We start from the raw sequence: 13,321 nt of genomic DNA on the forward strand, positions 1-13,321 counted from the left end.
GATTCATTCATGCTCACATAATCTGCTTTTGATCAATCTTCTTACCTGCTCTATGTAAGATATTCCTCATGAGCATTGGATCCAGTAGACTCCTTCATGGAGCAAATGGGAGGCCTTGAATTTAGGCTTTGGATGATGGTCGCCCGTTTTCTTACAGCAAGTGAATCTCGTCTTCACATTGTCTCTAGAAAGAACTCCCAAGAATCTCTTAGTGGTTACCGTAGCATATGAAATGGTGGCATAAGCTCTGGGTTTCTCTTGTGAAGATTTATCCAGTGTCATTAACATGTTTCTTATGATAACTGTACATAAAATTGAAAAAATGCTGCAAGGAGGAATATGCACATATCAGCATTAAAGATAATGTGTCTTGCTGGTAATCGAAGGATATGCCTTTCAGAAACGTAGCTTGTTCTCCAACTAAGACAGAATTGTTATGATAAATATAAACCGACAAAAAAAGTGTAGTGACCTGTTAAAAAAAGTCAGTTTTTTCACTACTTAGCTGATTTTTACCTAGTGACAAGGGAACTTGTTATCTGCAAAATGGCAGTCTAAGTTAGAATTCATGATGTTAAATGCTACTATAGCTATTTAACTATTACGAAATTCTTTGAGTTATCCAGAGAATATTTCCAGTTTTCCAGGGTGTTACACATTTCCAAGCAAGAATGTTTTAGATAAAAATTAACCACGTTACAATAACCATTGACTACAAAGTCAGAAATGATAAAGTTGACTCATACATACAGAGATATGAGGCTACAAAAATTGATATCCTGGATGTCATTATCCTAAGATCATCAAGAACAGGAAAATGGTTAGCTAACGTGAGTGATATGACTAAATGTTTGGTCAAAAAGCTAAGATCTTGCATGAAGCAAAATATGAGGACGTCAAATCAAGGCAATTGATTTTTTACAATAACATATATATGTAAAGATATTGAGTCAACCTATAAGTCTTGAAAGGGCTAACGACATTAGATTTGCTCTTCTTTATTCCAACAACTATGTTATTATCACATTCCATTGCTGCTTATGATTATGTTTTATGAATTCCCGAAGTTTTACCATATTAATTAACGATAATTCAGATTTGAGTATTCATTTTTCAGAAATACAATTATCAAGATTAAATCCCCTTGGAAAAACATTTTCAGTAAATAATGACATAAATGTTGGGAGTCATTTAATATGCTAAATAAAATAGATTGTATTGTGTTTACAAAGCAGATCCTACCAATGGTGCATGCTTTATGCTACAGTGGCGGTTTTGATTATCACCCCGAAGTCTGCTATGGCAATGTCAATCATTACTTCGTTCTTTGATTTCTTTTCAATGCAATCTCATTTTCTTACTGTCATCTTCCTATTCAAATCAGCCCTGACCACCTTTTTCCAGAGGCATTGTAACCACTTCGTGAATATCCTTTTGGTGCATTGAATGATGTCATTCGAATGAATATTGTTACAAATCAATCACATCGACGATAAAAATCAATTCATTAAATTTCGTCATGACATAACAGATTAATCTTGTAATTTATTTTACATTCACGAGTCAGAAGTGTCCATTTTACGCAATGTTGGTTTCATAATGCGTACGGATAAATCATTTATGATAACTATGAAAAAAAATCATTATTGACGGTGTAAAAACGCGAAGCAAACACTTCAGTTGCAGCCGGTTGTGGCGTTGTCATTTGTGCAATGAAAAGATAGGCCAACGCTCTGATTTCAAACGTACTGCTATAATTTAAATCAAATTTAAGGTATTCTGAGGGATGAATGTAGGTCCTAATATGCTATTGTTTATTTTTGCACTGATGCAAACGATTCATCCAATATAGCAATAAATTATTAGGTGGTTCCCATTAAACAGTATGACATAAGTTTCTTCCATTCATGCATTTGCTATTGTATCAGGCAAACTTTAAGCCCGTTAAAATATTATCATAATCAGGTAGTTTTGTATTTTAAGCTTCCCTAGTATCCTTAATCAAAGACCTTAAGCGTTTCGACAATACTTTAATTTTCATGAAACACTGAAGCCCTCTCAATAAAAACACGAAATACGTATATGTAAACAGCAAACACTATACTAACGCGAGTACTCGGGAAACACAACACACGCGAAAACTTCTCCTGCGCATGGGAGAAGTTAAAAGAAGGATCGTTCGGCATTCGGGGGAATTGATTGAAACTGTGTTTCAGTTCCATATTATTTTCTAAATACAGTGGAAACATTTTTTACATGTTCGTTAGACATGGCTCTCCAGTGCTTTAAGTTGCTTGAGAAAGCGCTATTAAATACTGTATCCAAAGGTCGCCACGATATACAAAGGATATCAGGTTTGCTTCCAAGTTTCCCCAAAGTGCATGCAGGAAATACTGGAAACTGTCCAGATATTCAATTAATTGTTTTTTGGCAGGTGTTCTCCTAGGAAATACCTTTACGAGGTGTTTACCGACTCAGGCAGCATTGCCCAAAGTTGCTCCTGAGCAAGAAGTCCTAACAGACAGTTCGATTCAAAACATTGCTGTGAAAAATGGCGAGTTAGATTATAGTTTCATTTTTTAAATTATAAAGCAGCCATTATTCGACTTTTCATTTATATCTTAAGTAAATATTTTGTTTTTCCCTCACAGAAATCATGGCCAATGTGAACAAGCAGCTCAAGGAAAACTCTCAAGGGAGACTCTTTGCTGTAATTCAGCTTTGTGGGAAGCAATTTAAAGTTACGACTGAGGATTTAATAATCGTTGAAGGATACTGGGATCCACAAGCGGGAGATAAAATTAAAATGGAAAAGGTTAGTTAATAATAATCATGATTTTTGATATTATTTGCCCAAAGATCGAAGTCAGTTTGTTGATTAGAAAGTCATCTGTATTTATATGCATTTCTACGGGCACCCTCCATCAAAATGCTCACTGTTATTAAATGTAATAAAAACAACTCAAGCTAAAGTTAAAAGTAAAAAAACAGTACAATGACTACAAAATGCAGCCAAATAAACATAATGACGAAGTGCTAAAATGTTATTAATTTAGTGATGAAACATTTATTGCTTTATTCACCAAAGCCCGGTTCAGCATGGTTTCGTTATAAAAAAAATGTGCATGCATTTTGATAATGTACATAACATGGAAAAAATATTATTTGCATTACATAGGGATATTTAACAAACAACATTTAAGACTTTTCTTTACAAAATCCACAGAGTACAAAAGTGTAATAAACAAATATGCTTCAAGATTACGCTTCAAACTATTTGAATTTGATGCTTTCACATCTGGAGGAAGCAGGTTAAAAAATTTGGCTCCTTGGTGGTATGGTCCTCCACCTCTCAAATTATAGGATCGTCTATTTAGGTTAGAGTTTAAGTAAAATTTGAATTTCATTAGTATTTAAAGTGGATTTGAGATGAAAAAGTTGATATTAGAGAATATTTTTTGAACAATTAGGTTGATACTTAATGTATATTAACGATTAATGTTTTTATCAATTACCTAAGTGCTTAATTTGTTTTAATGGGCACTTTTTAATTTCAATTTTTTCCCAATTCATGTAGGTTTTATTGGTTGGATCGTCAGATTTCACCATGGTGGGACGGCCTCTCCTGCCATCCAGTTTAGTGCACGTAGAAGGAACTGTAATTGAAAAATCATTGTCACACATAAAAACCCATTTTAGGAAAATTAGACGAAAACAGTACCAGCGAATGAACTGTAAGTCTTCATTAAGTATATATTATATTCATAGTTCTGTGTTTGGTATTAGAGGCATTATTATCTGTAATTAATGTAGGTAAAACCCCAGAAGCGGAAAAGTAAAATTAAATCAAAATGTTTATTCATATATTTCCATTTTGGTAGGGGTATTTAGAGGGTGAGGGATGTAGGAGAAGGGTCAAGCACAGTGGAATATCCATTAATGAGCACCTTGCATCACGAGTAATTTGCATAACTAGCAAAAACATATTTCCCAAAAAATGATTCACTTAACAAGCAAATTTTTGCATAACTAGTGATGAGAGAGTGAAATTCTTGGAATGATTGCATACCAGGAGTTTGTGTTTAGTGCTTGTTCCCCTGGCATCTTAGTGTTGCCAGTGATCACAAATTTTTCTGTACTTGTGTTTATAGATATTATTTGTGATTTTTTGTGCAAATTTCAAGAACATATTGTGTACAATCAGTCTACATCAGCTATTTACACTATCCTTAAGAACAAGGACAAAATTAAGGAAATATATGCTTCAAAGGGAGTAATGGGATTATGTATGCAGTGGTTACATATACTTAACGATGTTGAAAAGTTACTCCTCATATATGTAGATATATGAAAAGCAAATGCAATGTGACACTATGTACGAGATTATGATTTGTGAGAAGATGAAAATGATTTTTGCGTACCTTGTTCAGATGATGCCAGGAACATCAAAGGCCAAAGAAGTATTTAAAGGAAGCTTTGCATGATTTGAGAAGCTCCAACTCAAAGGCAGCAGAGAACTTCATCAGTGACTTAAAGATGCTCATAGATTTTAATGGTTACCCACTTCAACAAGTTTTTAATTGTGACGAGACAGGTCTCTTCTGGAAGAAAATGCCAAAGCAAACCTTTATACACATAACAGTAGAAGAGAATGCATTACCCAGCCGTAAATCAATGAAAGGCCATCTCACACGACTATTTTGTGCCAATGCAAGTGGCAGTTTGAAAATAAAACCCCTCTGTGTTCAGAAACTCCAAGAGCCTTCAAGAAATGTGAAGTCCAGTGGAGCAGGCTAAATGTTAGATGAAGGTCATATGTAAGCATGGAAAACTGTTGCATTTTCTACTGAGAAGCATCACCCTAATAAGTCAGAGACTCTGTATGATAGAAATTTATTTAATGATAATGCTGTGTAATGAGTCGCAGATCCAAAAAAATTTTAAATATTGGTTAAAACAAAAGTCTCTGAACAGCTTGGTATAAAACAGAATTAACAATTTATCATAAATAATCTACTAATTATTTCGTTTTTTTTTGTTTTTAAATATTGAGTATGTATTCCAGGTTGGTTTATTCCACAATAGAAGAAAACATTGTTTATTATAAATATGCATTGTATTTTATATATAGTTTATGTATGGTATATTAGTAGTTTTCATATACATTGTCTAGGATTGTATATAATTTCCTTTGGATAAACCTGGTACATAATTTATTTTTTTCAGTATGGAAAGCGTTATGATATTGTACATTAATTTATATGAGGAAATTTTTTTCACTAAATGAGTGTTTTGTTTAACGAGAAATATCCCAGAACGAATCATGCTCATTGTACAAGGTTCCATTGTATGAGTGGGTAGAGTGCAGGGCAACTGGTTGGAAAGCATGGGTTCCATTCCATGTGTCCTGTTCCATGAAGCCTCTGGGCAACCTCAGCTTCTAATTAAATGAAGAATACAATGAATTTCCACAAAGTTGAGCCGGGAACAATTGAATATTTAAACCTCAGCTTCTCTCAAGCTGTGTGATTTTTTCAGGTGCCAGATCTCCCTGGGAAACCATTGGCGGGAAAGGGAAAGGAACTGCCTCCTCCCTACCCCCCACCCTGATGTGTGAATTTAACATGCTTTTGGGCTTAGTATTACATTACTTGAGCTCTACCCTCACCTATGAAAGCAATATTTGAGTTGGTTTTAAGAGTATGGAATTAAGAATATTGTCTTCATAAATGTTTGAATTCTTGTAAATATAAGGTCATATGTAACCTGTGCATTTTCAAGGTAGTTTTGATGCTTTAAATCCAGATGAAAAGTAGGTACTGTGTAGTACGTATGTCTAAATGTGATGGAAGTGAAACAAGTATGCAGGAACTGTATGTAAATAAGGCCTACTCTGCAAAGGCCTACTCTTGCCTACTCTGAAATGGAATGGAGTGAAGGTTGAGTATACAGGCACGTATGTGTATAAATTCTTCATTCCTGGAATGTTTTTCTCCTCTTGTTGTAGTTGTCATGACCAGGCAACCTTGAAATCCATTACTCCTTCCCTTAAGGAATTTACACTTCCACAAGACATCACCAAAAGTTTATTAGTATTCACATGTAATCATGGATTTTTCTTTTTATCTTGATTTAAAATAGACAAAAATTTAAATTAATATAAAAATGTAAAAAAAGATTTGGATGCCATGCATATTTGTTCCAGGTTTTAAATGAATATCAGTATGCTCTAGTCTTAATAAAATTCTATTAATACCTTGTTACAAATGATTTAAAACAGAAGTTTTAACATTTGACTGCAACATTAAATGTATGCACAAAATGGGGAGAATCAAAGCCATAATTTGAAGTTGTTAAAATACCTATCTATTCTACCTGATATTCTGTCAAGACAAATATTAGATATAATGTTTGAATGTTTTTTATGTACATTAATTTCACAGATGGATTACTTTTTTTTTAAATCTTTGCTTTGAAATGGTTAGTAATGGAATTAAGTGTCAAAATATTTTAGGGACTAGAACTAAACTTGTGTAAACTAACTTGGGTACCCAAACAGTTGTTGGAGTCCCTTACGATGTGCACGTTAGGTCTGCAATGTAAGTTTTGGTAGATTCTCTCCAGCAAAATTAATTGTTAGCAGAAGAGTAAAAATTAATGCAGTGGAACACTATTGCACACACCAAATTGCATAGTTTGTTCTGAAGCAATTTTTGACATGATAGTCCATCATTACTGTGCCCATGATTTGAAAGTCAGAAAAGGCAAAATATCAAAAATGGAACTATCTCAAACAAGGGATTATGAGAATCCTGTAGTATTTCATTGCACTAGTATAATTTTAGTGTTGTGTTGAACATTTTTATTATTAATAGAATAAATTAATACATTATAAATTGTTAATGATAATTATTTTCTTATTCAGTTTACAGAAGTCCATTCACTTTTGTGAGGATAAATGCCGTGGAAGTCAGAGGAGCGGTCAATGAAAGAAAGGATGTGGAAGGAGTTGAAGGACGTATATTTTGAATGTTAGAACTATCAAATTGAATTTGAATAGGGAGCTAGAAATTACATTGTTATGTTGTGTTAAAACAGTTTTTGTACTTTTTCAAAGTCACCTGAATTGACGTTGTAAATATATCTGTTGAAAAAGTTTACATTAAATGCTGCATATGTATGTTAAAATAAACTTAATTTCTATAGGATTTATGCGCATTGGTGAATTATTTGGTGTTGACTCTTTCATAACCTGTCTTAATTTCATGGTACCAAGTTTTTCTTTCTGACATATGAGATTGATTCAAATGTGCTCAGTGGTAGTAATGAACATGGAAAAATCTAATAACTTTTCATTTTCACGGAATACTTCCCGCAGAATATATTCTGTGGAAACGCAAAGTTGTTTGAATTTTGTCCATAATTGTGGGATTCCACAAAGCCTTGACTATCTCTTAGTATACCAGTGTTTTGCATATGGCAATGGTTAAATCGTTGTTGCATGTACTAATTGAGCAATTGGATGTGCCTTGTTTAGATTATATTGTCCTTGGATATGATTTTCAGAGCTAATCATGATTTTTACATGAGTTATGAGATTTCTCCAGCTCTGATTTTGTACAATGTATATTATATGTTGTATTGTTAGTGGTATTGTTTAATGATCGTTAAAGTAAGAATCTTAATGCTTTTTAAGTTTTATTAAAAAAATCGGTTTCCCCATTATAAGGCATGATTTGATAACTAAAGGTAACTATGAGGCAAGCAAAATATTACATACTCTTTCAGATGAGTGTGCTGAAAGATAGGCAAGTGACATACTCGGGCATCTTAACAAGAGATATTGGTTACAAAATTATGAATGTACTCATTGAATTGAGCAGCTGTGAACTGGAGGTAAGTGGTGGTATTGAATATGTTCTTAAAGGAGTCAAGTAATTCCTGGAGGTAGATCTAGAATTTATTTATGAATAGATAAAACTATTGACAGCTTGCATGTCTGGTGCAACGCCTGAGGGGCCCAATAAAACCATTCCTTATGTTGCCCACTCCCAACTGCTCCATCCTTTTACTTGAGTGAGTCACCGCCTCTCTCCTTCCCTTTTTATCATCATGGTCATCACTAGTGAGCAGTCACTCCTCCCTAGTAATCCCTGCTGATGAATCAACCAAGGGATGAACAATATTCCTTCATATGCAACAATGAGTGTGTAGAGGCACATTTAGGGAGAGGTCAACGAGAATCATCATATGAACCAAATACATTCATGCAATGAGCTTGGGGGAAGTTGAGGAAAATTTCTGTTTTAGGAAAGTAAGGGTCGCAGGTGAGGTAAGTGAAGGTTGGGGTCGATTTAATGACTTTTCCATAACATGATGGCACCTCATTAAGATGAAATAAGTAACAGTAAGATTCAACAATAAATATGGAATTGTACAGAGGCATTTTCAATAATAGATATACAACATTTCTTCAAGAAGAGTATGCAATTATTAAGTATACAAGGTTTGGATAAAAAGTATCTGTGACAATTTTTTCCTGATGTGTGCATGAAGTGCTATATTCAGACAGTCTGTTAAGTGTGTGCATGATTGCAGATACTTTTGACATTGATAAGATGACAGTGAAAACCATTATCACCGAAAATTTGGCAAAGATCTGTGCTGGACTCATCCCGAAGGTCTTGATGGCTGACCAAAAGCAGAGTTAGTGTCTGCTTGTGAATACCTTCAGCAATGGCATCGTGACGATTCCCCGACCACCTTACCATCCTCACTTGGCACCTGCAGACTATTTCCTATTCCCAATATTGAAATTCTCCCTGAAAAGACAATGCTATGGGACCCTAAGTGCAGTCAAAGAGGTTTGCACATGTACCCTTAAGGACCTTCTGGAATCCACTTATCAGGGAGCCTTTGAGTCGTGGAAAAGCTGCTGGCAAAAGTGTGCCAACTCTCAAGGGATGTACTTTACAGAATTTTGAGGCATTATGACAATATCTGAAATAAATTATTTTTCCCTAAACTTTTTATACAGACCATGTATAACTTACATGAAGTGTGTAGTTGAGTTTTGTCCCTAATCACTGTGCTCCCAAACCTTTTGTAGCATTTCTGCTTTTTGGTGTACATGCAACTAAGACTGATGAAATTGTCAAATATTTGCCTGTTTTTGTCACCAGTAAATGAAGGATGACATTGGATATATCGGAAGCTGATGAATCTATTGGAATCCCCATTGGATATGTTGAAACAGACATCGAAACTGATATTTTACTCACAGCTACCAAAATATTTTTATAGTGCAACATTAAGGGCTTAAGAAATGCCCAAATTCAAGGCTAAGAATGAGTGATTGAATGGTTGCAGATCTATACCATCGATGATTTTTAATGGTTGGCTTTCTAATTTCTAAGGAGAAATATTGTGCTTGGGTATGAAGGAACCTTTACATCTCTATGAACTAACTATCTGTAAACTTTGGCTACTGACTGTAGATGAAACCAATAGAAACAAGTTTTGTTGTAAATAATTGAATTTAAATGACATGCTATATTTTTTAGTTATATATCCTATTTATCCTTCCCCACAACCTTGATATGGTAGAGAGGCTCAAGTGTTCTAATGATCCCTGGAGTTGTACTGGTGTGAGCAATGATAATTGTTTCTGGTAAGTCACCCATGCCAAAGGATAAGAGCCAGATGAAAGGTCTGTTCCTCTGTGAGGTGACTGCAAAAGCATACAATCTCAGTAGGGCAGCCATTTTTGTGATGGTGTCTCATTGAAAACACCATTGAGGAAGGCAATGGGGAACCAACTCAGTTAATCATAAATGATGATGCATATAGTTCTGAGAAAGAGTCCAGGCAACTATGAGACCAGGCTCATTGTATCATGTGTCATGCCCGGCGGTGGGAGAGGCCAGTCTTTTGCCGTCATCTCACAAAATCCTTTCATTGTGATGCACAAAAGAAAGAGAAGAGGACCTAACCGGTTAGAATATGGACTTGGAATGTTGGGATGACGTTGAGGAGAGGGAAATCAAAAAATAATGTGGTAGATGGAGAGAGGAAATATATGTAGATATTTTTGCGCAGTGCAAAATGAGATGGAAGAATAATGAGGATTACTGGAGAAAGCGATAATGTGTGTGTGGGAGACAGGGTTTAATCATAATGAACACTTTTTTTTAAGCATCATAATATGGGTAGGTATTTCTGGAGAATTCCAACGAATTCAGGAAGACATCAGACTGTTATTGTGATGCACAGATTTAGGAATAGTATGATTAATTTGCAATTTCTCAGGAGAGATATGAATTCAGATCACTATTTATTATTGATGAAGGACAATTTCGAATTCAAGAGGTTGAAGCAGAGAGTACAGTCGGGGAAATGGAATGTAGAAGTATTAAAAGGGATGAAAAGAAAGGGTTAGCAAGAGGCTGGAAAAAAAATATGAGTGGCGACAGGGAGATGGGTTCATTGTAAGAAAAATGGGAACAATAAGAAAGGGATTACGCAAGCTGAAAAAAAACTACAGGAAAATGACAGGTAAACCATGGCTTATAGATGAAATGATTAAAAAGATGTATCACAATAGGAAATGGAAGAATGTAAACACTGAATTGGGAAGGCAAATGTACAAAGAGTTAAACAATAAACTGAGGTGGAGAAAAAGAAGAGCAATGATATGAAAAGTATTAAGGAAGGGTTAAATTTGTGTGCTGTGCAAAGGTGAAAACACTCGCAAAGTAAGAAGGGAAATTCTATGCACTACCGGCCTTTGGGAGTGGCAAGAGGTGCGATGGCACAGGGCCCTACTGAAGCCCCACGGATGTTGATAGTAGTAGTAGTTATTATGGGAGGCGACCGACATCTAAGGTCATTTGGACCATTAGGGATGGTTGGGAAAGGAAGGGTGGAGAGAAACCCAGCATCGGTGTAAGCCTACTCTTGTCGAAAGGTGCCAAGGGGTCTGCTGTTTAATGTCCCATCCGACGGACATCATACTCACTCAAAGCGCTCTCCACAAAGCACCTCAAGTAGGGATCGAGATACCGCTGAAAAATATGTGTTGTCTCCAGTACACCAGTTCAGAGTTCTGATGCATACTTGATGGTGAGATCGAAACAGCGTTAAGAAATATGAGGGAGAATGAGCATTTATGAGCTAATTCTTATCATTAATGAGGGAGGAATTTGGCTGAAAGAATTCCTTAGATTAGTTTCCATTCAAAAAACAGGAATGGCAGCTAAATGTGAGAACTACAGAAAAATAAGTTTAATTTCACAGATAGTTGAGGTGGCACTTAGGATATGATCAGTTTGAGCCCAGAAAGGGGAGAGGCAAGGAATATGCTATATCAGTACTGATGTCACTAAAGGAAAGGAACATAGAATATAATCAGAATGTATTTGTTTGTGTTACATATTTCAAGAAGGCATTTGATGGAGGGAATTGGGTCAAAATAATGAATGCATTGGAGAAAATAGGAGTACATTGGAAGAATAGGTGACTCATCAACAACCTGTACGTACATACCTCAGACTGCTTATGTTTTAGAGGCAGATGGAGAGTCAGGATGAGCATTTTTAAAAAGAAGGGTAGAACAGAGATGTCCATCATTAAAAATGAGATATGGGAAGAATTAGAGATAGGAATGAAAGCCAGTGGAGAATTCATGTGATCATTTATGTTTGGGAATGTCATCTTTCATTTGTCAGTCAGCCAAGGGATTGCCAGCTATTTTTAGTGCAATAGGTGTGGGGTGAGAATCTATCCTCACAAAAAAATTGCAATGCAGTTTTCAAAATGGTAAGTTGAATATTAAAACAGGAGGTTATAAACTTGAACAGGTGGAACAGTTTATATATTTCGGAAGTTTTTTGGAGCAAAATGGTCAAAGTAGTTAAGGCAATGAAGAAGAATTGCATAAGAAAAAGAAGCTTTCACAAAAAGAGGAGAATTGATTTGAAGGACATGAGGAAGGATGTTAAGAAAAAGCTCGTCAAAACAGGAATGGAGTGCGATTTTTTATGGTGAGGAAGCATGGACATTGAAGCAAGGTGATAAGTGTTGATTGTAGGCTTTTAATGTGTCGCGTGAAGAAGGATAGAAAAGGTGAAATGAACTGAAGGCAAAACAAATGCGGATTGTGGGTTAAGGCATGGGGGGAGAGGAGAGGGGTTTGTTGTCAGAAATCAAGGGATGGAGGAAAGGTGGATGCGCAGCATTTTGAATGGCTGACTGAGTATTGAAGACTGATAAAAGGGAGAATGATAGTCCAGTATGAAGGGGTAAGAATAGGATAGACATCAATTTTGTGGAATCAGGCATGATGTTGTGAAGACAAACATCATTGATATGTAGCAAATAATAATGCACTACTCCACAGTTGATGAAGTACATATTGGTTGCATATAATGAATATGTCCCTGAAAATGATGAAATAATGTCAAAACCGAGATTGAAATAGGAATAGTCAAATATTATTTGCTACAGTCAATAGAATAGGCATGTTGGACAGAACAAAAGGAGGAAGGAAGTATGTAGAATTGAAGAAGGGTTTATTGTAGCCTCATATGTCAGTTCATATTTTCTCAGGAGAGGCAAAAAAAATATCATTTTTCAGTCTGTCTCTGTTGAAAATTTAGCTCAAATGGTAGAATACCATTGATAAATATAATTGTCCCAAATATTTACCTATATTTCATATCTTATACAAGTGCAGGCAATGTAAAATCATGGGTAAGATTTTTTTACAATTAGAAATAGTCCAAATGTCAAGTTACCACATCACTACCATTTGGGCAATTTGTTCAATAATGATAATTCTTCTTGAATTAATGGGTGCATACACACCATGAGTTTTCTGGGCCCCTTCTCCTTTTCTATGATTATATTCTCACAGTACTCTATACTGTTACAATCTGGTTGATGTAAACATGTGGGAGAGGGAAGGAAGGGGAGCTGTGAGGAATTGGAAGTCTACTCTACAAACCTTAGGGCTTACTCCTCCTTACCATCCATTTCCTGACCAGGCCTCTGTTCTCCCCCATCAACTCCTCTGCCCACTCTCCGCCACCCACCTCCTCCTTCCCATTCCCACCACTCGCAAGTATATTTAATTTTATTGTGCATTTTAATATCTATGATTTATCTGGTGTAACTCATGTTAATTGTAATAATGTATTTCCCTTATTCCCACTAGGAAATTACTTCCTAAAACACTTCCCAAGATGTTTTCTTCGGTTTTTTTATTTCTTATAACTTTCTGAATCCTCAGATTGAAATTTTGACTTGGATAACTAATTTTTAC

General features: G+C 35.4%; 1 protein-coding gene across 1 annotated transcript; it reads left to right on the forward strand.

Annotated features, from left to right (window-relative positions):
* The first annotated feature begins 2,150 nt into the window (after window positions 1–2,150).
* On the forward strand, window positions 2,151–7,179 carry mRpL21 (mitochondrial ribosomal protein L21). The gene is made up of 5 exons (XM_071596617.1): window positions 2,151–2,354; window positions 2,435–2,554; window positions 2,652–2,815; window positions 3,578–3,734; window positions 6,926–7,179. The coding sequence occupies exons 1-5, from the start codon at window positions 2,270–2,272 to the stop codon at window positions 7,027–7,029; spliced, it is 630 nt and encodes a 209-aa protein (XP_071452718.1). The 5' UTR covers window positions 2,151–2,269; the 3' UTR covers window positions 7,030–7,179.
* Window positions 7,180–13,321: the final 6,142 nt, after the last annotated feature.

This window comes from Hetaerina americana, unplaced genomic scaffold (genome assembly GCF_022747635.1).
Source record: "Hetaerina americana unplaced genomic scaffold, ioHetAmer1.1.p SCAF_8, whole genome shotgun sequence".
Taxonomy (NCBI): Eukaryota; Metazoa; Arthropoda; class Insecta; order Odonata; family Calopterygidae; genus Hetaerina; species Hetaerina americana.